This window comes from Aulonocara sp. 'chitande type north' Nkhata Bay, linkage group LG9 (genome assembly GCF_057382095.1).
Source record: "Aulonocara sp. 'chitande type north' Nkhata Bay isolate Kocher_YH1m ecotype deep benthic linkage group LG9, A_spYH_male_GT1.1, whole genome shotgun sequence".
In the NCBI taxonomy this organism is placed as follows: Eukaryota; Metazoa; Chordata; class Actinopteri; order Cichliformes; family Cichlidae; genus Aulonocara; species Aulonocara sp. 'chitande type north' Nkhata Bay.
Window position 1 is genome coordinate 33,633,512 of NC_141352.1, and position 22,735 is coordinate 33,656,246.

The 22,735-nt window shown below is 40.4% G+C and overlaps 3 protein-coding genes across 3 annotated transcripts; 2 read left to right on the top strand and 1 right to left on the bottom strand.

Moving 5' to 3' along the window:
• Positions 1-2,639: 2,639 nt before the first annotated feature.
• Positions 2,640-7,033, bottom strand: LOC147322632 (uncharacterized). Its single transcript, XM_086307204.1, has 4 exons — positions 6,874-7,033; positions 5,348-5,451; positions 3,775-4,371; positions 2,640-3,423 (listed from the first exon to the last, which is right to left on the bottom strand). The coding sequence occupies exons 1-4, from the start codon at positions 6,920-6,922 to the stop codon at positions 2,746-2,748; spliced, it is 1,428 nt and encodes a 475-aa protein (XP_086163330.1). The 5' UTR covers positions 6,923-7,033; the 3' UTR covers positions 2,640-2,745.
• Positions 7,034-8,974: 1,941 nt separating this feature from the next.
• On the top strand, positions 8,975-10,059 carry LOC147322633 (uncharacterized). Its single transcript, XM_086307060.1, has one exon. The coding sequence runs from the start codon at positions 9,094-9,096 to the stop codon at positions 10,057-10,059; it is 966 nt and encodes a 321-aa protein (XP_086163186.1). The 5' UTR covers positions 8,975-9,093.
• Positions 10,060-14,654: 4,595 nt separating this feature from the next.
• On the top strand, positions 14,655-22,614 carry LOC147322634 (TIMELESS-interacting protein-like). Its single transcript, XM_086307105.1, has 7 exons — positions 14,655-14,802; positions 15,261-15,351; positions 16,550-16,625; positions 16,934-17,056; positions 17,143-17,206; positions 17,989-18,201; positions 22,019-22,614. The coding sequence occupies exons 1-7, from the start codon at positions 14,667-14,669 to the stop codon at positions 22,261-22,263; spliced, it is 948 nt and encodes a 315-aa protein (XP_086163231.1). The 5' UTR covers positions 14,655-14,666; the 3' UTR covers positions 22,264-22,614.
• Positions 22,615-22,735: the final 121 nt, after the last annotated feature.

Sequence of the window (22,735 nt, forward strand, 5' to 3'; positions counted from 1 at the left end):
ACAGGATAAAAGACCTGCTGTGGAAGAGAGACAGAGGTTAATAACAGATATGATTCAATGCAGAGACGTCTATTAACTCATACTGAGTGAGAAAGGAGACTGGAAAGGAAAAACTCAATGCATCATGGGAATCCCCAGCAGGCTACATCTATTGCAGCATAACTAAGGGAGGATTCAGGGTCACCTGGTCCAGCCCTAAATATATGCTTTACCAAAGAGGAAAGTTTTAAGCCTAATCTTGAAATCTTGTCTTCTGAATCCAAACTGGAAGCTGGTTCCACAGAAGAGGGGCCTGAAAACTGAATGTGTTCACTGACCGGTGTTGCCAGCTTTGGTGGCTCGTCTCCCGCTCGAAGAGGACCAAAAAGAGAACAATACAGTGTTCAGCTGCCTGGCTGTGCTCTACACACACAGCCCTGCCTTGGTACAGTAAAAACCACATTTACATTTGTTTACATTTCCAATGTAGAGGATGAGTTTAGATCACTGTGGTCCAAGCTTGTCGTCAGTTATAGAAACTGGATGTGTTTCCTTACATTTATTTTGTGTTGACAGAAGTCTTTGATTCATATTGATTATTAAAGCGGGCTTTAACCTGTGGAGAAACGCGTGTGCTCTTGCTCCTTCAAACGGTTTTCTTCAGAGATTTCTCACTGTTTGTACACATGCTGAGTGGCTAGTTTTGAAAACACTTACTTTACCTTTACTACTCTGCTCAGAAATGCAACCTGTGACCTTACACAGCCCAAAAACTTATCCTAAAACATAAATTAACAAGGACAGAAGCTTTTTACAAATGCTTCAACAGTGTAATTCTAACAAGGTATGCAATACATCTAATGTCAGTTCAGAGGTATGAAGTGATGACACTTTGACATCACTGAATAAAAGCAGTCTTGTCATAATAAGCTTTGCTGTGGACAGTTGGCGCGTTCATGTTAAACTTTTTCTTACAAATAAAAAAGGTAATCAGATGTTAAGTTTGTTCAGTTTTAGTTGTTCTCATTGTGTTGCTCCTCAGATCTCCCGTTGTCCCTGAGCCTGACTAAAGCCCGGCAGCTTGTTTTCAGGGCATGGCAATGCAGATATGAGCTAAATGTGACACAGCAAAGAAAAATCAGAATCAAGAAACCCTGAGCTGACTTTCATGGCTGCAGACGTGACATTAAGAGCCTCACAGATCAAAAAAGTATGGGATTTAAACTGCTTCTAGACCTGCACACGTCTGTTTCCAGGGCAGGATATCCATTCCAGTGCAGCAGAAGGAGCGGTCAGTGTGGACCTCGGTGCTGTACAGGACCTCCTGGAGCTGCTTGTCTCCTGGCATCTGGGCTTTCACTCGTATCTGAAGGACAAAATAGGAAAATCAAGTTGCTCTCACTGTCACCTGATTTCCACAGACTGCCATCTGACCACATCCCTGCAGTTGGATCCCACCGCCGTACCTCTAGGATGGGTCTTCTTGGTGTCAACCCAAACCACCCTCTCCTTCAGCTCTGAGCTGAATATATACACATGATTGCTTCTTAAAAAACAAACAAAAACAAAAAAACGTCCCCACACGGAGTGAGACTCAGTCTTGGATGCCCAGATCAGCCAGTGTGGTGTCCAAGAAAGGGAAGGGTTGGTTTGCCAAGTTGGGCTGTACCTCGATGGGCAGTGTCACCAACATGGGGATATCCTGCTCCAGTCTGACGTGCAACATCTTGTTGTGGGACCCCGGGAGCTTCCTGTCTGCCGATCCGCCTCTCCGTCGGCCTGCTCCACAGTCGCCGCCTCCTCCAGAGAGCGTTTTGTGTCGTCTGCTGCCAGCTTGACTTGCTGATCTTTATCTCAGGAGGCAGTGGGTTTTTACCCTCTCCCCCTTTGATCCTGTGCGTTATCGTTTAAAACTCGCTATCTGCATCTTTTGGCTCCAGCACGTCTTTATTGTTAGAGTTGTTGCTTGCTGTGTTCTTCTGCGGGGTGCTGATGATTCATTGTTCTGCTTCTTCTGATGGTAAACGCCTCTGGAAAGCCTGAATATGTGAGCGCGTCTGATTCATACAGAGTTCTGCTCTGCCCCCCCGGACTGATATATGCAGCCAGTGTGAATGTGTGTTATGTATCACTCACATGTTAGGTTCATTAGACTGACACAAGGGTGATGCACAGATGTTGGTGTTTTTAGGGCCAAGTGTGAAAGTGGAAGAAAGACAAATTCTTTTGAAATGTTAAAAGAATGTTGGAAATTTGATCAGAATACAGTAAAAATGAGAGAAACAGACATTTTTCTCAGATCATTGTGTTAAATTGTCATAATCGCCGTGTTCTTTAAGACTATCAGCTCTACTCTAAACAACCCTGAAAGCCTCTGCTGACACATGTCATCAGTTCCTTTCTTTCTTTGTAAACAAGGTCGAGTCTGTCAGGTCAGCAATAGAACTTCCTACAGATGACCCATCAGTGTTTATTCCATGACTGTAAACATGTTTCCATTCGTCACTTCAGTCTTTACTCTGAAATACAGGAAATGACATCATGGCTCAAAATCTTTGTCGTTCAAACAATTCTTTATTTAACATTTTTTTAACTTTATTTAACAAAATACATTCAATAAAAACTTAAACAACAGAAAACTGATTTTTAATCCAACCACTGAAAAAAAAGGTAACGACTGAACACAAACAGAAGAACAATTTATAAAGATTAAAATGGAACTACAGGAAGTTTGATTCATAGCCTCATTTGAACTTTAACTTAAACTTAAGGAGAGCCGACCTGAGCTCTGTGGAGCCTGATCTCCAGGGTTTTAAGTTGGACTCTGAAACCAGAGGATGTTTCCCTCTCTTCAGATTCACTCTGATCCTGTGATGGGAACGATTTCAGCCCTGCGTGATCGCGCTGATGTTTGCACAGAGCAGATGATGAAGTGAATGTTTTGGCACATTGGTAACAGTGAAACAGTTTATTAGTAACGTGGGATCGTTTGTGTGCAGAGTATGAACTGAGATTACTGAAGCTCTTGTCACACTGCTCACAGCTGTAGTTTCCTTCCATGTGTGTACGTTCATGCTCGTTACGATTACTTGAACGTGAGAAGCTTTTGTCACAGTGTCTGCACTTGTATGGTTTCGCTCCTGTGTGGACTCGTTTGTGTGTTTTAAGGTGACCTGCAGTGGTGAAGGATGACCCACACTGATCACAGAGGTGCTTTTTGACCCCACTGTGAAAGAGTTCATGTCGTTTTAACTTAGCTGATGTGGGGAAGCTTCTCCCACATTCTTTGCAGTATTTCAGTTTGTCTCCAGTGTGTTTACGTTGATGTATTTTTAGGCTGGCTTGCAGACTGAAAGTTTTTCCACAGATGTCACAACGAAAGTCTTTCCCACCACCACAGCGATGACAGGGTTGAGAAGTGGATCCATCTGTGTCGCTCTGCTTCTAAACAAAGACACAAAGACAGTGTAAGTCAGTCCTTCAACACTTTTATCCTGAAAGTCGCCTGAAATAAAGAGCATCTCTGCAGACGTCCAATTACATTTTACTGTTTCAATTAACACACTCAGTTTACTGGGCTACAATAACTACAATACTACCACCATAATACTACAGCAATACTTATTTAATATTACAGTAACATCTGACTTACACTTAAATGAAATGAAAACCTGAATAATGGCTCAGAGCTACTCTTCGGTGCAGTAGAAGTGCTAACATGCTAACACAATTTAATGAGCAGACTTGTTCCAAACAGTCAGACTGAACTTACAAGAATAAAATAAAAATACAAACCTCACAGTAACTGCACTTGTAGAGTCTCTTTCTGGTGTGGATCTGTTGGTGTTGTCTCAGGTACTGTGGAGTTTTAAAAGTCTTCTCACACAGGTCACATTGATAAGGTCTCTCCTCAGTGTGGGTAAACATGTGGCTTTGTAACTGTGCGTCTGTTGTAAAGTATTTGCCACACTGATCACACCAGTACACATCTTCTCCGGAGTGAATGCGTAGGTGTATATTTCGGTACCCTAGCCGGCTGAAGGTTTTTCCACAGATGTCACAGCTGTATGTCTTAACTCCAGAGTGGGTAACTAGATGACTCTGTAAGTTGCTACTTCGAGTAAAAGCTCTGCCACACTGATCACAGCTGTAAGCTTTAACTCCACTGTGGACGACTTGGTGTCTTTTCAGGGAATTCTTCCAGGAAAACGACTTTCCACACAAGTCACAGCTGAACGGTCTCTCTCCAGTGTGGATGAGCTGATGTTGTTTTAGTTTAAACTTCCAGGTAAAATCCTTCCCACACTCGTCACAGGTGTTTTTTTTCTCTCTCTTTCTTCTGTGAGGTTTGTCGGCCTCCTGAGAGCGCTGACTTCTCGGTCCACGTTGGTCCTGCAGTGACAGAGATACAAACAGAGGCAGTGAGTGAAATGCAGTCATTAAACAAACTGAAGCTTCAAACTCCCTCCATTAACACTAGTTTTAAACCTGAAGGTGGAGTGTGGCACCAAACACCACCAGAACCTGAACGACTGCAGGTGCTGATAAGTTGCGGTCGCGGTATTTCAACATCTAGTTAGCAATACAGAAGACGAGCGAGAATAAATGGAGTAATATTTTTTATGTGGCAGGTAATTTCAAATGCAGCGATTCTATCAGCCCAACAAACATCAGCAAACACACAAACTGTTTGTGTGCAGTTTGTCTCACAATGTGATGTAAAGACTGCAGTAAAATCCTCTGCAGGTTAGTGCAGGATAAGCAGGCAAGTTTACTGTAATGTGATGGATTTAAGTAAAGAACAGTGTGTGACTGGTGCACAGTGACTGTGGTGCTCATGTCAGAGTTAGATTACATCAAGTGTAGCAGAGATTAACTTAAACTTAAGCTCATGATGCTGACATTCATTCACTGAGCTCCACCCACATACCAACAGTTTAGTGTCTAATATAAAGACAGTGTACTGTCAGTGTAGAGAAAGGAAATCAGCCAGGACAACTCGTGAAACATCTGCTGACATCTGGTTGAATTCACAGAGAGCAGCAGGTCAGCTGATCACAGCCTGCACATTAAAAAAATCTACTGGAGCTCTCAATAGAAATGATTGTGAGCTGTGACCCTTTTCCCCACACTGAGCCACTACAGCTGATTTTAGGGTTGAATCCTGCTGAATCCCACTTTAACATCTTCCTGCTCATTTTGATGTTTAGAGGCAACGTCACCGTCTAAGATGTAGGCATTGTATACATTGTATACATTATTTCTACATTACATTAATATTGCACAAGGTTCATTTAGTTTAGCATAAAATATATATATCAGTACTTCAGCTTTTAATGGAGTATTTCTTAACACTAGTATCTGTCACCTTCTGTGTTGAGCTCATTGTTTTCTCTGCAGTGGCTGAGCTGAGTCCAAGTAGCTGAAATTTCCTCTGCTGCTCCGTCAGACTCTTCTCCTCCTCCTGATCAGCTGGGACAGAAAACAGAACTTTGTTAAGCTCCACACTGCACTGAAGAGTCAAAGTGTCTCATATGTTCATCTGAGAACACACAGAACACATTTTAGCTTCCTTGGGTGGACAACTTGTTTGAAACAAACACAAAAGGTTTGAACACCGATACCAAATTCAGCAGTATGGCACACCAGTACCAGGAGAGCAATTCCTCTTTAAAATATGCCCTGGCCAAGAAAAAACCCGACAATATACGTGTGCCGTGAGAAATGATAGATAGATAGATAGATAGATAGATAGATAGATAGATAGATAGATAGATAGATAGATAGATAGATAGATAAAATTTATTTCAAACATGCAAATATAATTGAAATAACAACAGAAAAAAATAAAAATAACAAAACTTAAAAATCATCAAGTTTTCATGTAAATATCTATGTCTACAGAATGTGTGTGCTCGAAAAGGAGTAGGATGAAGTTTTCTTGTTCCTACCCCCTTATTTCAAATTTCATTGCTTACAAATCCATATCCAGGATTCAACATTATTTGATCATATATTTAACTATGTACAAGTCTAACACATTGAACATACACAAATAAAACCATTTTCAGCACATAAACCAGAACAACAACAAACTACATTTTTTACATAAACTAATCACTCTGTTTATAACAGCCGCTTAATCTCTGAGTTTATTTTCTATCTATGTGACAAAAACCTTAATGAACACTTAAGGTTGGGTTACTCCGGCCTTGATTTATAAAAAATGAGGACACAATGAGACAACTCAGTCACTGAGAGGAAGATTTCCTATATTCATGCAATTTATTATTTTTGAACAATCCTGTGAATTTTTGTATTGATGTACTTGTCTTGATTTCATCTGTATATCCGAGTGGGTGTAGAAATCTGAGCCATCATCTGAGTAAGCCTCATCACAACTTTGCGCTGATAAAGGCAGCTGTGTTTTAGCCTGGAACACATTTATTTTTACATTTCTCATAAATGTATTTCATTATAGCACTTTTACCGCCAACATGTTGGGTCTTTTGGAGCCGGAAGTGACCTTATATGGAAGAAGGGTGGCGCTAGCTAGCTTAGTTAGCAAGCTGCATTCATAAGCTGTGCAGGTGCCACAGAGATGCTAAGTAGCCTTAATAACAGACTAATAAAACAACACAAACTCTGATTACAATGAGCTCATTTAAAAGCTTTCTTCTAATAAAATTATTTTCTTCTCTGTGTTTCACAACCTTTTGCTGATATCTTTCTGTGAATTAGTTTAAAGCAGCTTGAGTCAATTTAGTCAGATTTTTTTTTCCAACTTGTTCACAAAAACTTGAGAAGAGACACCGAGGAGAGCAACAGAAAGCCTCATTCAGGAGCTAAACTCAAGATTAACTAGACTCGGATTAATATTAGCTCGGTGCTTACCTTTAAGTGTTAAATCAGTCTTGACAATAATCGGAGGGAAAAACGCCATAAAGCGGGAACTCGGCTTCTTCTTCTTCTGCTCTTGTATTTTTTGGCGGTTAAAGCTTTAAGGCGCATTACCGCCACCTGCTGGACTGGACTTTTCATGTCCCAAACATTATCAATTGGGCACAAATTTGTTGGAGTTTCTGTTAATAAAAAAGATGGAATTCAAGGATCTTGTTATTTGGTTTGTTTGTTTTCACCATTTACTCTACAATTTTCTGCCAGTGTATAGCAAACCCCACAGCTCAAATCAATGAAGAATTTAGTATTTTTAACATATTGCTTAAACTGGAACCAGCAGCTATATAGGCCTAATTTTTAATCCAAACATGTGATAGAGGTTTACCACCAGGAGAAGCAGACTGTAAATAAAAGACTGTGCTACTGAAAACTGTTAGTCTGACTTTGGATTGTAAATATGTTTCCATTTGTCACTTCTGTATTTGTATATGGCTCAAACTATTTGTTATGAAAGCAAAACAAACAAACTGATGTTGTATAAATTGATTCAGGATTATTTACTTCGAGTCCAGAAATCATAGCTGTCTCATCAGATCCAGTTGTGACATTAGCTATAGTTTCCGCGGAGGGTACTTGGTTCTGTATGACAGCACAGCTTTTAGGTTGAATTCAAGCGCTTGAGTACAGCCTGATAATTAGAGGCCTGCAAACTGTTTGCTGATGAACTTTGGAAGTAAAAGTACAGACAGCTATAGAAGACACAGGACACGAGATGGGTTCATTATTTCTTTTGAGTTCCATGTAACAATCCGTAACTCTGTAATTAATGAATGTGCCATTTAATCTTGGCTGCAGCCAAGATTAAATGGCACATTCATTAAATGGCTAAAATGGGTTGGCTGCCGTTCAGCATTTAGCACAAGTCAGCTTTTGATCAGAAAGTTTTCTGGTTTGATCCCTGGCTGCTCCAGTCTGCAGGCGAAATATCCTTGGACAAGATTGTAATCCCAAGCTGCTTTCTGATGCATCCATTGGAGTGTGAATGCTTTATAGAGTTTGTGAAACAGTTGTACGTGTGGTCAGATTGTTTTGTATTTGTGTGTGGATTGAAGCACATGTCTGAGAGCACATCAATCACTGCACATATTTTTTAAAATCTTAGTTTAAATAAAGTTTTTGATTATTTATTATAAAAAAGAGATGATATATATATAATGCAGTGGGCACTCTACCAGCTAACATGTCAGTTAATTTGACACATTGATTTATTTATCATTTCTTTTTCTCTCTCAGCTTTTCAGCTCCATATTTTTGCCATTTCTTCCACACTCAACTCTGTTCTACAAGGTGAGCCCACAGTTAATGTAGGAGAGGGCAGGTGGCATTAAGAGATTTGATTGGGCAATCTAGGGCCCAGTTAGTTCTTCCTTTTGGTGAAAGCTGGGCTCTTCAGTTCAGCATGGCACAGCTCCAAAGATTCTGCAACATCAAACCCTCTGTCTGCTAATGTTACATCACCTGGGCTGAGGCAGTCCAGGTAATTGCAACAGTTTCTTGAAATTAGTTAATTCAGATATAAACAGAGTGACAGTTTACAGATTCAAACATGTCTCAGAGAAAACAGAAAAAAACAGTAAAGCCCAACTCTCCTCTTTGTGATCAGGAAGACAAAATTCAACTTCCTGATCAAGTAGACAAATCATTCAACCAGCTTCTAGAAAAGGAAGATATTCAAAAGTTGAAAGAAATGGAACTCCTAGACAGGGAAGAAACTTTGAGCTCCAAGCAAAGCTTGATAAAGCACTAGAAAAACTAGTGCTGAAGGACAAAAAGAATCAGGAGCTGCAAGTAAAGCTTGATGAAAGACCGCACACAAATGAAGAGTTTCTTCAAGAAAAAAGGCTACAGGAGATAAAACAGAAGGAAATGGATTTCAAGCTCCAGGACATGGAGAAACACAACAAAGGCTTGCAAATCAAGCTTAATGAAGCTCTGCAAAAAATGAAAGAACTCCTCCAAGAAAAACAACAACAGGACATGAAGCAGTGCAAACTCCAAGGCATGGAGGAAAAATACAAAGCGCTTCAGGTAAAGCTTGATAAAACACTGAATAAAAATAAAGAGTTGCTTCAAGAACAAAAGCAACAAGAAATTAAACAGAAACAAACGGACTGCAAGCTTGAAGACGTGCAGGAAAAATACACAGCGCTGAAAATGAAACTTGATAAAGCACTGCAAAGAAATAAAGATTTCCTTCAAGAGAAAGAACAGCAAGACATGAAACAGAAACATCTGGATTGCAAACTTCAGAACATCGAGAAACACAACGAAGGCTCGCAAGTAATGCTTGATGAAGCTCTGCAAAAGAATAAAGAAATCCTTGAAGAGAAAGAAAAACTGGACCAGAGAGACACGCAGTGCCAACTCCAAGGTGTGCAGGAACAATACGGAGCGCTGCAGGTAAAGCTTGATGAAACACTGCACAAATATCAAGAGCTGCTTCAAGACCAAGAACAACAGGAAATAAAGCAGAAAGAAGACAAAGAAATTCTCCAGGACTTTGAGAGGAAAAACCAAAACCTGCAAGAACTTTATAACAAACTGAACTACAAAACACCTGAACTGGAAGAGGAAAAGGAAAAACTGCAAAACCAATGCTCAGAGATGCAGAGTAAGCTCAATGACATGCTGAGAAAAAACACAGAAGTCGAGGAACTTTCAGACAACGTGAAGTGCAAAAACACTGAGATGCAGGTGCTAAAGCAACAACTAGAGAAAACAAACGAAGACCTGCAGTGTTCACTTCAAGAAATCGAGAGCAGAAGTCAGCAGTTGGAAGACACGCACAACAAATTACAACAGAGTTATACAGAGCTGCACGAGGCAAAGCTAATGCAGGAGGCAACATCTAAAGAAATGAAAGAAAGGCTTGAAGACAAACAAGCCAAATTAGAAGAAGTGGAGAAAACATGCAAGAGACTTGAGCAGGAGAATGCAGAAACAATCGATCAGTTGAGAACCCTCATCCTAGAGAAAAAAGTGCTCGTGGAAAAGCTCATGGAAAAGAAGAAAAAACGCTTCTGCTTCTTCTGGAGGAGGGACACTCCTGCTTTTTCTACTTTTTCTACTTTTTCTACTGCTAATGTCACCTCGTCTTCCTCCACCTCTGTTCCATCTTAATTTTCACCTCTCCTCTCTCTTTCTCTCCCTTTCTCTCCTGACACCTCTCCCTCCCCTGTCTCCCTTTAACTCCTATCACCTGTCCCATCTCCTCCCCCCCCCCCCCCTCTCTCTTTTCACCCTCACCCTCCAACCAGTCCCGACAGTTGACTGCCTCCTCTAGAGCCTGGTTCTGTCATAGGTTTCTTCCTTTAAAGGGAGTTTTTCCTATCCACTGTCGCACCTAGTGCTTGCTCAGAGGGGATTGTTGGGGTTTTCTCTCCTCTATCTCTTTCCTCCTTTCTATCCCTTTCCTTTACCTTCTTCTTTACAACCCCTCCCCCCTTTCTATTTCCTCAATAATTTAATAATAAACACAATTGGCAAAATTTTAAAAAGTCAGATCAATGTCTTCATTCAAGAATGAATTGTCTTTGTCACGGGGTCATGTGTATTTTGTGTTTTCCTCGGGCTGGTGATCCTTGCAGTTGTTGAGCCCAAGAGTCCAGATTTTTAGTGTTTTAATCACATTTAGTGTTACATTTTAGATCACAACAAAAGGATATCCACAATTTAGGATTCAGGCATTTGTCTTTTTCAATATCATAATCATTCTATGATTGAGTCGGTTACAGAAGCAGCAGTTAGCAGCAATAACTTCAATTCATCAACATTTGCAAGCATTTCTTTATACACAGCATTTCTGTCAGGTTGAGGTCTGGACTTCCATGCAGTAGATTTGCTGCTGTGCTTGGGCTCATTATCCTGTTGCATGGCCTAATTTAGGAGAAGCTTTAGCTGTTGGACAGACGGCCTCACATTTGACTCTAGAAAACTTTGGCATACAGAGGAGTTCGTGGACTGCAAGGTGCTTATTGCTTGTGTCTGCAGAACAAGCTCAAATCACCACAATTGAACCAGCGTACTTGACAGTGGATTTGAGGTGTTTGTGCTGTGTTTGATTTTTGCTGAAGTTACTGCTGTGCATTATGACCAAACCTCCACTTTAGTCTCATCTTTTAAAAATATGTTGCTCCAGAAGCTTTCAAGGGCAAATTTGCAAACCTCAACTGAGTTGTTGTGTTCTCTTTAGAGACAAGAAGCTTTCTCCTGGCGGCCCTTCCAGACCAACCATACTTGTTTTGTCTTTTTCTAATTAAACTGTCTTGAACATTAACATGCTGTTTAAGGCCTGTAGAGGCTCAGATGCAGCTCTTGGGTATTGTGCAGTTTCTGTGAGCACTGAACAGTCTTTGTGGTGGATCTGAATGCTCCAGACTAGCAAACTTGCTCATGGTCAGTTAATCAAGTGCATAGAGCCCTGTGATGAATTTTCACATTTACTCTGTGAATCTTCATTCTTCTAGCTAGTCTTTACTCTTCTAGAAGCTTTCTTTGCTCAGACGTCTGCAGCATTGAATCTATGTCTTCTCCACTGCTATTCCAAACAAGGTGCTGATGCAGGGGTCATTAGCACAGTAAGATTTAAGTGCACAAAATGTTCACATCATAATAGTAATAATAATTAGAGGAGAGTATTATGTAGTCCAAGAAGTGTGTGGAGAAGTTTTCAGTGCGGAGGAGGGAACCATGGTGTTCAGGAGCCAAACTGCTTTGGGGGAAAATGCTATTGCACAATCTTGCCGACCTGCTCCTGATGACGCAGTCGTCTTCTGGAGGGAAGTGTGGTAAACAGTTGATGGGAAGGGTGATGCGGGTCAGCCATGATGCTAGTGGCTTTCCCAGTGAGGTGTAAATATCCTGTAGACTGGGTAGAGAGCTGCCAATAACACGCTGTGCGGTCCACACAATCCTCTGGAGGGCTCTGCGATTGGACGCATGACAGTTTTCATACCAGACTGTGATGCAGCGGGTTAGGATGCTCTGCATGGTACCTCTGTAGAAAGTATTAAAGATGGGTTTGGGGATGTGCACCTTCTTCAGTCGTCTCTTAAAATGCAGTCGCTGCTGAGCTCTTTTAGTCACTGATTTGGTGTTGCTGGTCCAGGACAGGTCCGGGGGCGGATCTAGAGAAATTTTTCCAGGCTGGCATGGAAATCAAATGGGGTGGCAAAATCAAAGCCTTGTTTTAAAGACATATGCAGGTGTTACATATGATTAATATACATTAAGCATATGTTTCATATAAATATGGTCTATAACTTAATTATTTTCTATAGCCCACATAATTAAACATTTCAGTTACATAAAATGTGTGTACTGTATAGCCTGTATAATAAATAAATATGTAACCAATAAGTATAAAATCCAGAAAGCTACACAACACTGGGCGGGGGCTCATTTCCAAACACAAGTCTAACTTAAGTTTCATACTGTTTTTGTTAGAAAAAAATCAAATTGTACTGACTACTACTACTGCCAGAAAGCTGCACTGTCACAAACAATTATTGAAACCTCATTTTTCATGATTTGTTGGGTCAATATTCTGAGGTCCAAAATATAATTGGCCATTTTTGGCTGCTTTTGATTGTTGTTGTTTTTTTTTACCTTGTCTTTCTTGGTATCATTCTTTTCAGCACAACCTCACACGTCCAAATTTACAGTTATTAAAACAACTGGTCTGAAATCACACGAACACATAAAACCCTAGTAGTAGTTATATTTTCTCTTTACTATAAAAACCACAGACATGTTTAGTAAATTATTTTCATAACTTGAAATGCAAATATAAGTGGTAATTTTTTTTAAATTAAAATTAAACAAAAATTTTGTAAATAATAAAGTTATATACAACTATTCATCTAAAAATGCAGGCAATGCATCTGGGGTTCTTATTTTTATTTTTTTGCACAGCCATTTTAAAAATACTACAACAATCAGGTGTCACAATAAGACGCCCCACAAATTATTTGTGCCAGTAAAAAAAAAATTGTCAACCACAAGACAGAGAAGAACATCACAGGGAGAAACCCTGCAGGCCTGACAGCAGGTGTATCGCTCATTCTGTTTTCCACCTGGAGACAGTGTTCACAAAATCGTCGACGACTGATTTAATAGTCGACGCGTCGTTTGAAGCTTTGTAAGATCCCAAAAGACGCAGGAAGAAGTAGCAGGATTTAAGAGTGTAATAACGGACTGAAACAGAAGATGGCAGCACTGCATGTACAAGGATGCCAGCTGCCGTTAAACCCCGAAGAAGAAGAAGAAGAAGAAGAAGAAGCAGCTGTGTCCCAGAATTCATAGCGCGGCCCAGCTCAGTTTCCAACAATGGCGGCAGCTAGTTAGTTTTAATATTACTCTTATTATTCTTTCTGGGTCACAAAATAAACGTTTAACATATTTTCAGCCGAGAATGTAGCTGTGTAAACCTCAAATATCGGCTCAGTTTATCAGGACACCACATATTTTCAAAAGCGCTCCGACGTTTTCAGAGACGTCTGTTACCCACTAGCTCGATAGCTAGCCGGGGGCTAGGTCACTAGCACGGTGAGAACACCGGACTCCAGGCAAATTGTTTTCAAACCCACCGCCGTCTTTCGCTACTCAGGTTAAATATATATGAGTCACTTAGATAAATTAAAAATGTTGTTGTTTGGCTTTTTTTTTTTTTTTTTAGTATTTTATTTGTTCCTGAGTAAATCGGTTTGTCTGAGATTAAAGTTATAGTTTTTACACAGCTGAATAAACGTCAAGCAGACAGCTGATTATCAGAAGTGTGAGATGCTGGAGAATATACTCCGTTGTCCTGTTATATTTTAGATAGCAAGGAGTTTATTAAACTTCACCGAAACAATCTGCAAATTTCATTAAAATTGAATAAACTATCATCTTGTCTTTATTTTTAGTTAGCACCTTAAAAGCTTAAAGCTGTAAGCTAATGATAGTTATATAAGAGCATATGCTGCATGGTGCAATAAGCTGTAGTTTTACGTCCAGTGGATGATGATCTGATTAGTCGACTAATCGCATAAATAATCGGTGACTAGTCGACTATCAAAATAATCGTTTGTGGCAGCCCTAGTTGTGTCACATCATTTTGGCTCAAGAGTTTACTTTATTGCTATGTTTGTTTTTTGCTATTTTATTACTACATTTGTATTGTGCAGCACTTCGGTCTGCCAGGTGTGTTTTTAAAGTGCTATATAAATGATGATGACGATGATGCTTACGGAACAGCTGAAAGACTTTAAAACAAACCTGTTACTTTAATGATATTTCTGTGGTACTACAGAGTCCAAAAGAAGTATCGCAGTAATAATTCATTCAAATTGTAACTTTTAAATGTCATTATCAGCCCAAAGGTTCACAACCAGTTCATCCCTGATAGAATGTAAATATATACAAATCTATAAATTGTATTATGTATATAACTGTGAAACAAACATAATGGACCATTAATGTATCATAATAGTACATTTCTGAATTTGGGGTATAATTCCAGGTGGGATGAGTGTCTGTACAGCTCCTCCTGTTGATGTAAAAAAAGAAAAAAGTAAATGCCAGTTTTTTTAGGTTTTCATGTTGATGTTGTAACACAGTAAAGAATTACTCTTACAGAAATAAATGTCATTTTTTCAACTTGCAGTTAAATTCATGTAACTTAATGCTGATGCTGTTGACGACTGGGGCTCACACGTCTTTTACTTTGTCTCCAGGACCGACTCACCATGGTTGACCCACAGGAAAATAGCCCGCAGGACATTCCTGACTATGACGGCATAGAGGATGAAGCTTTCCCCCCACTCCCACCACCACACTCCCCAGGCCGGGGAGGCCAGGAGGAAGGAGACCCTTTTGCAGATGGTAGATGCTGCTGTGCTCTTACAGGATTACTATGAGGTCTTTAAGATGTGATGATTCAGAACTTTGTATTTTAAATTCATGGTTTAATGAAGAATCATAGAAAAATAAGATTCAGGAAAAAAGGCTAATGTGGGAGAAATACAACCTCTCATAGTCCTTCCACAAAGCTTTTTGGAACAGCTTGATAATAATGAATTTGTTAGTTCAGCCTAGAATTAACAAATGCATGAACTGGTTTTTCAGCATCTCTCTGAGACTGGATGTTTCTAACAATAACAACACACATGTTTTTGTTTGCGTGAGCAAATGAAACCTATCAGATACTGTTCAAACCAGCACATTTCTTCTGTAACCTCCAGTCTATAATTTGTCTGGATTTAAAGATAAGCTTGAAGTTTGCCACGCTGCCAACAGAATGAGTTAGAAACACATCCTGTTGTCATGTGTTTTCAATGCAGGAGATGAAGGTGAGGTATCACAGCTGGCTGATGTCCCTACTGCTAAAAGGAGAGGCGTGAAGAGACCCCAACCCAAGCTGGACTCCCACAGGTAGCAAAGACATTTATATCACGACAGAGGGTTGAAATGCATTAAAATGCGCATTTAAATAGGAATTTGATGTCATCTTGTGTGAGCTGGGACACAAGGAGGCCAAAATCATTGATTGACGTGTGCAGACTGTCAGTGTTGCAGCCAGGTTGAACACGAGTCTGTGACTGCACTGGTTTTTATCACCGTTTCACTAATAATCGTGCACAGAGGCTCAGAGACACACTGACACACAGAGTTGTTGCAAATGTTTGAAAACGTAAGTTTGTGGAAAGAACTTTGCACAAAAAAAGTGATGTGATATTATCTGAGTGGCGACACCTGTCGTTTCGCAGAGTACTGCAGCGTCTTCTTACGCTTTAGCGGCGGGTACAAATGACTGCATCTGTGTGATGATGGTGCAGCTTCACTCTGCCAGTCATTTAAAGAAGAAAGACTCTAATACCATTGTTGTTTTCATCATTTGGATGGGCAAAATTCCCAGACTGAAAATTGTCAGAGCGTTGGAGACATCCCTGGATGTGTGTGAGAAAGATGTTTCCAGTCTCTGTACACCTATAGTGTGAACCTGGTTAGTATTGCCAACCATAAGTCAGGCTCGTTCCCAGTAGTCTCCCAGTGGGTGTCCCAGTGGCACTCCTCTGTTACTGTTCTGTTCACAATGTTCCTGGACAGAACTAAGTTATACTAAATCAAAGGATGTTAAATAAGCTTTTAAGTAAGAACGTCGATTATACTTAGGATAAAACTTGCAAGCTGTATTAAAGAAAAACATAGATTTTCATTTGATAAAATATTCAAATTAATTGCAACTTTGCTATAAATATATATATATATATAGCAATTTTTTATTTTTTATTTTTAGATGGAGAAATTTGACTATTTCTCATTATACTGCCTTATGTACAAACAGGTAGGAAAAGAAAGGTTGTGGGCACCCTGAAAACCAAACACCCTACCCCCCCCCCCCCCCCCCAACAAGCTACTGCCTTCTGAACATGGTACATCTGAAGGCACTGACATTTCCATTCAGAGGGTCTGTCTGTGTTGGCCCTGTGACAGGCTGGCGACCTGGCTGCTGGGATGGGCTTCAGCCATCCACGATCCTGAATTGGATAAGCCAAATACGCCTGGATGTGCTGCTAACCCTGCTTGTAATCCATTAATGGTTTAACTTAGTCTTAATATTTTTTCCCAGGCTGATATCAGATCGAGGGCTTCCAGCTCTGGGCACTCTCTTTGACAATATCCAGTTCAAAGGCAAAGGACACGAGGTAGGATATGATAACATCTGTCCCACCAATTACCAGATGTGAATGAACATTGGTTTTTGAGCTAAATCTGTTTGGCCTGTCAGCTTTTAATTAGATGTCCTAAATTTGGTTTGAGACTAAAAGGTCAAAAGTTGCCCTTTCTGTCGTGGTCAAAAATGAGTGAGGGGAACCAGAGGTTGGTTTACCAAATTAAGATGTCTTTTGTTCCAATGACTGGAAGTCATTTTTTAGTGGGAAGAAGAAGCGTCCTATCACACACAGCCCTCTTTCATATCACTACTCGCTGTTTTTGATGTTTGCCCCATTAGGCTGCAGACCTGCGGCTGCTGATGCAGAAGATGGAGAACTGGGCCCACAGGTTGTACCCCAAATTGCAATTTGAAGATTTTATTGACAAAGTGGAAAGGCTCGGCAGCAAAAAGGAAGTGCAGGTGAGAGGAAGCAGTAGAATATTTCCTGCAAGCGTGTGGGATTCCTAATGTTCAGAATTTGTAATTTTTTACTCATTCTTCTATAGACATGTCTTAAACGAATACGACTGGACATGCCCCTGACACATGAAGATTTTACAAGTACAGATGGTAAGAAGAAAAATCATTACTGATGGGGATACGGTGGACTAGGGCTGTGCGATATGACCAAAGTCTCATCTCCCGATATAAGAATTCTATCGTCCGATAACGATATAAATCACAGAAATGTAACATTTTCTGTCAATTCTGTGAATCTCGACTTGCGTGAAGTGTTTCCAGCTGCGCGTCATGTAGCTGGAGTCGAGTGTTTTAACCGATGCATGAAACAACACATTTTTAGACAGAAGTTGTAACGGCGCCGTTTTCTTTGTGAGTATTTATTACACGGCGTGCTGCGGGGGAAAGCCTGTTCTAACGTTTGAGTCTAAGGTTTATTTTTTAGCACCTGGCGGCTCTGTTTTACTTCTCATCCGTAAACACTCTGCTCTTTCACGTGATTCCGTTTATTTTGAAAAGCCTCAACAGGATCTTGAGCTTTATTCTGAAAGGTTTATGTGGAACATAAACAAGCGGACACGCGATGGTTTTACCGTCGTTGTTGCTAACGACAACGCATAAAAACAGGCGCTTGTCCGTCCGTAGTGTAGTTATATATAAGAGAAAGAGAGAACTTTACTACAGTGACATCAGAACCATGAAGAAATATTGCCGTAAACAGTTTATTTTGCGACACCACGAAACAAACGATAGCGTAAAATGAAATAGACGTTTTTGTATATATCGTTGTATCGAACAGCCCTACGGTGGATTCACACCTGCAGGTGCACATAGGAAATACTTGCCATATTCCACAGGACTTAATTATCAGCACTGCTTGAAATTGTGTTCAGGTGCTGGTGACGAAGAGGTACAACGTGAACTGGAAACATTTGGGGATCCTGATCTGTTCAGCAGAGAGAGTTTTATTAATGCTCCCCAAGGGCAGATTGCCGAAGCCCTCGCTCCCCCACCTACTCCCTCTCTGACCGAAGAGCAGCAGAAACGTATTGAGCTGAACAGACAGCGGGCCCTGGAAAAGAGGCGCGCACGCCAGCAGCAAATTGGTAAGAATGGCAAAAATGTATCATACAGCTGGGACACAATATAACAGAAATAATTAATGATTCTGCTACAAAACATCCAGCGAAGGTTCATAAGGATCATCTAGCTTCATTGGTGTATTAACTTTATATGAAAATACAAAAAGCAAAACATTGAATGTACAGTATATTGCCAAAAGTGTTTGCTCATCTGCCCCCACACTCATATGAACTCGAGTGACATCCCATTCACGACGTCCGCCTGTGCAGCTATATCAGCTTCAACTCTTCTGGGAGTGTTTATGGGAGTTTATGACCATTTGTAAGGTCAGACACTGATGTTGAAGGCCTGGCTCCAAGTCTCTGCTCTCATTCATCCCAGTGGTGTTCTGGTCAGGACTCCCATGCCAGAGTTCATGTCTTTGTGGACCTTGCTTTGTGCACTGGTGCCCAGTCATGCTGGAACAGGAAGAAGCCATCCCCAAACTGTTCCCTTAAAGTCGGGAGCCAAAATGTCTTTGCATGCTGAAGCATTAAGAGTTCCTTTCACTGGAACGAAGAGACTGAGCCCAACTTCTGAAAAACAACCCCGCACCGAAATCCCCCTGCCACCAAACCTGGAGCTCTGTTGTCCTGGCAACTGCTAAGTTGACTTGTCTATCGGCTTTCCAGATTGAGAACTGTGATCCGTCGCTCCATAGACTGCATCTCTCCTGTTCTAGAGTCCAGTGGCGGCGTGCTTTACACCGCTGTGTCCCATTGCTTTGCGTTGCACTCTGTGATGTAAGGCTTGGACTACAGCTGCTCGGCCATGGAAATGGATTCCACGAAGCTCTCTGTGCACTGTTCTTTAGCTAATCTGGAGACCACGTGAAGTTTGGAGCGATGGACTCCACAGAAAATTAGCAACCTCTGTGCGCCTCAGTATCCACTGACCCCCACTCTGGGATTTTACGTGATCCACCACTTGATGGCTGAGTTGCTGTCGTTCCCAAACACTTCCACTTAGTAGCAGCAGTCTGCATGCCTAGGTGCTTGATTCTATACAGCTGTGGAAGTTACTGGATCACCTGAATTCAATGATTTGGATGATGGGTGGTGAGTGAATACTCCTTACAATACAGTGAAGTGGATCTAGTGTATATATCCACCAGAAACCCTGAAGGTCGAGTGACGAGTTCCCGTATTGCACAGTTCGTCCAAACCACCAGAGATTCCTCACATTAGTGTGGAGTTTGGTAATAAGAGGCAAAGCATGTAGAAAACATTGATTTCTTTACTGCCTGTCTGATGTCAGCTTCAATTAGGCGTAGTATTTTTGTTTTTGCCTTACACTTGTGATCCAAACTGTTTTTACTTCCTCTTTAGTTAAAGCGGAGCCAGCTGTCTGCGATCTATTGTCTACAAATCTTTAACAGTGACATTAAATCGTTCTTCAGGGTCCTCATTTACCGCAGAAATGATGTAATGTGATTTAAATGAGACCCATAGAAAAGAAAATGACCTGTTGATCGGTCTCTATTATGAGCCTTCACCCATAAAAATGTGTTTACAGTTTATAACACTAGATGGTGATATGAGACCGTTTCCATTGTATTACCCGAGCATGATTTACTCATCGACTTTAAACTTTCACATTTTAGTCATTAGTCCTCCTTAAGAGGAGCCAATCCACCCCCCCCCCCTTTTTTTTTTTCTGTCCAGTATAGAAACTAAACAGCTGACATCATTCGGGTAGTGTAGCTTCCAGAGATCTGAAGTTAACGTGAACTCTGGAGGGCAGTCAAAAGCTTAATTTTTTATAATGCAACATACTATTATTTACATACATATTATTTTAATAAGCAGTTTCAGGGTTCGTGCTGTTTTAATGAGTGTTCGATGGAAAACGTCACTGAAGGAATTTGTACTCTTGAGTCACATGACAGTAAATAATTTCGAGTATGTGTACATAACACAGGCTAATGTTTAAAACTATGATTATTATTTTGCTAGCTATCAAACTTGCTGGAGAAATGATTGAAATGCACTGAGTGTGATAGAGTACGGCAGTGCTAGCACAGCAGTTAGTTATGGCATGGTGATTTATGCAGTGTGCTTTAAACTTGGCTAACATTACTTAGCAGTAGCAGTAATATTAGTGACTTCACTCAAGTGAAAGCTTTAATCGTTAGTCCGACACTTAACTAGCCAACTTAAGCCTTAAAGAAAAACTGGTAAAAAGAGGGACTGATGCATGTGGGCACAAAGAAGCCATTTCTTGTGCTGCTGAAGTTCCCTGGCTTTCATTCAAAATGTGTTTATCGTGAGCACCGACACATTAAACCATTTAAAAATTATAAATGGCTTTAAGCTCACATTGATGCCTGTGGGGCTCTATCAGCCACGGAGACGACAGACACATTTTAGTGTTTTAATGAATGAATGTTTCATACTTTAAGGCTGCCTGTTTATTTAAGGGAGATGAACAATACATTATTATTTGACATAATTCTATGACAGGTGATGGACTGAATAAATAGATTTTAGGTCGATGTTTGTGCGTTTTTAAAGTCTTATATGTTGAATTGAACTGAGTGTGTCATCTGTTCAAAGCCTCCCGTCAGTGCTGTTCTCCATGCCTGTCTTACTGTACATGGTGTTATTAGCACAAACACTTTAAAGCTGATCATTTAGGACTGTAACAATAATCCAGAGAGCAATGTAGTCAAACATCTCACAGTTAGTTTTATTGGGAATGAACTTTGACCTGTTAGGCCCCCAGGGCTTTTCTGAGCTTCCTGCTCGAAAATGAAGAGGCCAAAATAAATGGAGTATTTCTCTGCAATTACAAACTCTGTGTAAACAGTCTTGGTATCAAAATAAAGCTAACGCTTGTGAGCTGTCATCAGAGGGGTAAATATTACTGCAGATGTTACTATGTCAAAGTTACTGGGACTCAAACATAGAAAAAAAAGATTATTTCCCTCACCTAATTTTTAAAAGTATTTTATAGCTTATATGCTATAAAATATACTTTGGGTCACATTTAACTCCAGAAAATCATAAATCAAAATATGGATGTTACCTGTCCACAGATTCATGGTGATGTAACTGCTCTTTTAACTGTTTGGTGTTTGTAGAAATGGTTTACAGCTGAGATTCAGAGGCTTCTGTGGACACTCGTGTCTGCACTTATATTTCTGACCTCGTGTTATAACCGATTAAATGTGATCTCCTCTCTTTTCCCCCATTTTTGGTGGTGTGGGTGCTTAACTAGTTAAAGTACCAAACATCTGTCTCCTGTTGTTGTGTCATGTAGGAAAGAAGCATCAATATCTGATGAGCAGACTTGTTCATTTGTGCAGATTTCTTCTTTTGTGTGGTTGTTTTTTCCAAGTGGAGATGAGCATCTCTAACAAGTTGATTTGTTCACATTTGCACATCTGCATTTTTGAGAGAAATGAGTTTTTTGAGTTTGTGCACTATATGCATATAAGACAACCATTTCCTTTTTCAGTATTTTTGTGTGGTGCATTTTTCTCTGTTTTAACAAAAGAGGAACAAAGAACATTTAAGTCAACCTAAGACGATTTGTTTTAATTTTTACATGGTCTTACTGAGGTGATGCAAAGTGGAACATGCAAACTGTTTTTTTGGTAATGTGCTGGAAAAGCTTGATAATGGACCTTGAAAGTGCTTAAAGTGCTTAAATTTGACCCTGAACAATGAGTTTGAACCCTGCAGTTTACAGTTTCATTTTTCATTATCTCAGCTTTGCCTGTCTTTTATAAATCGTAGTAGACTGAGTGTGTCTGTGTTGACTGAAACCATCACTGTTTCTAATTCTCAACCCTTTCAGGCCCTTCAGCCTCTCAGACTGCTGACATGTTAGGAGACAAACCTCCAGCTGCATCCTCACCAAATGTCATCAAAGGTTCTACTGATGGAGATGAAACTGTAGAAGATCCTGACCTCGAGCCTTCCAACAACACCTCCACGCAACAAACCAGCCCGCTTCCCCCCAAAGACTCTGAGCCCGCTGAGGCTGAGACCGGCCTCAGCCCTGAGCAACAGCTCAGCAACGACTGTGTAGAGGGGGATTAAAGTTCACGTGCAGCAGTTTCTGCTGAAAAGCTTTGGCAGTGAGCAGATTTAAAGGTTTCCCAATGTTCGTGCCTGCTCATTCGAGTAATGTTGTGCATTTCTGGTGGTTTATATCTTGAGCACATGTTCCTACTGTGACGTCAGCTTTGGGTTAGCAAAGACATTTATAATCAATGGAAATAAATGTTTTTCTTATTTTTAAAAGTCCAAATCCTAAACGTATTTACCATGTGTTGGTATCTGTTACAGAAAAATATTTGAACTGATCCACAGTTCCTGCTCTGATGCATCTTCTTTCTCCAGTTTCACTATTGGCAGAATTTTGGTTGCAAACATGTTTCTATAAAAGGCCTCTGTGTGTGTGTAGTATGTGAGCTGTCAACTGACCATCACCCTCTTCCAAGCATTAAGTGCTCGTTCAATTATGAACAGTTCTTTCTTAAGCTACTGCAGGGACATGAAACGCAACACG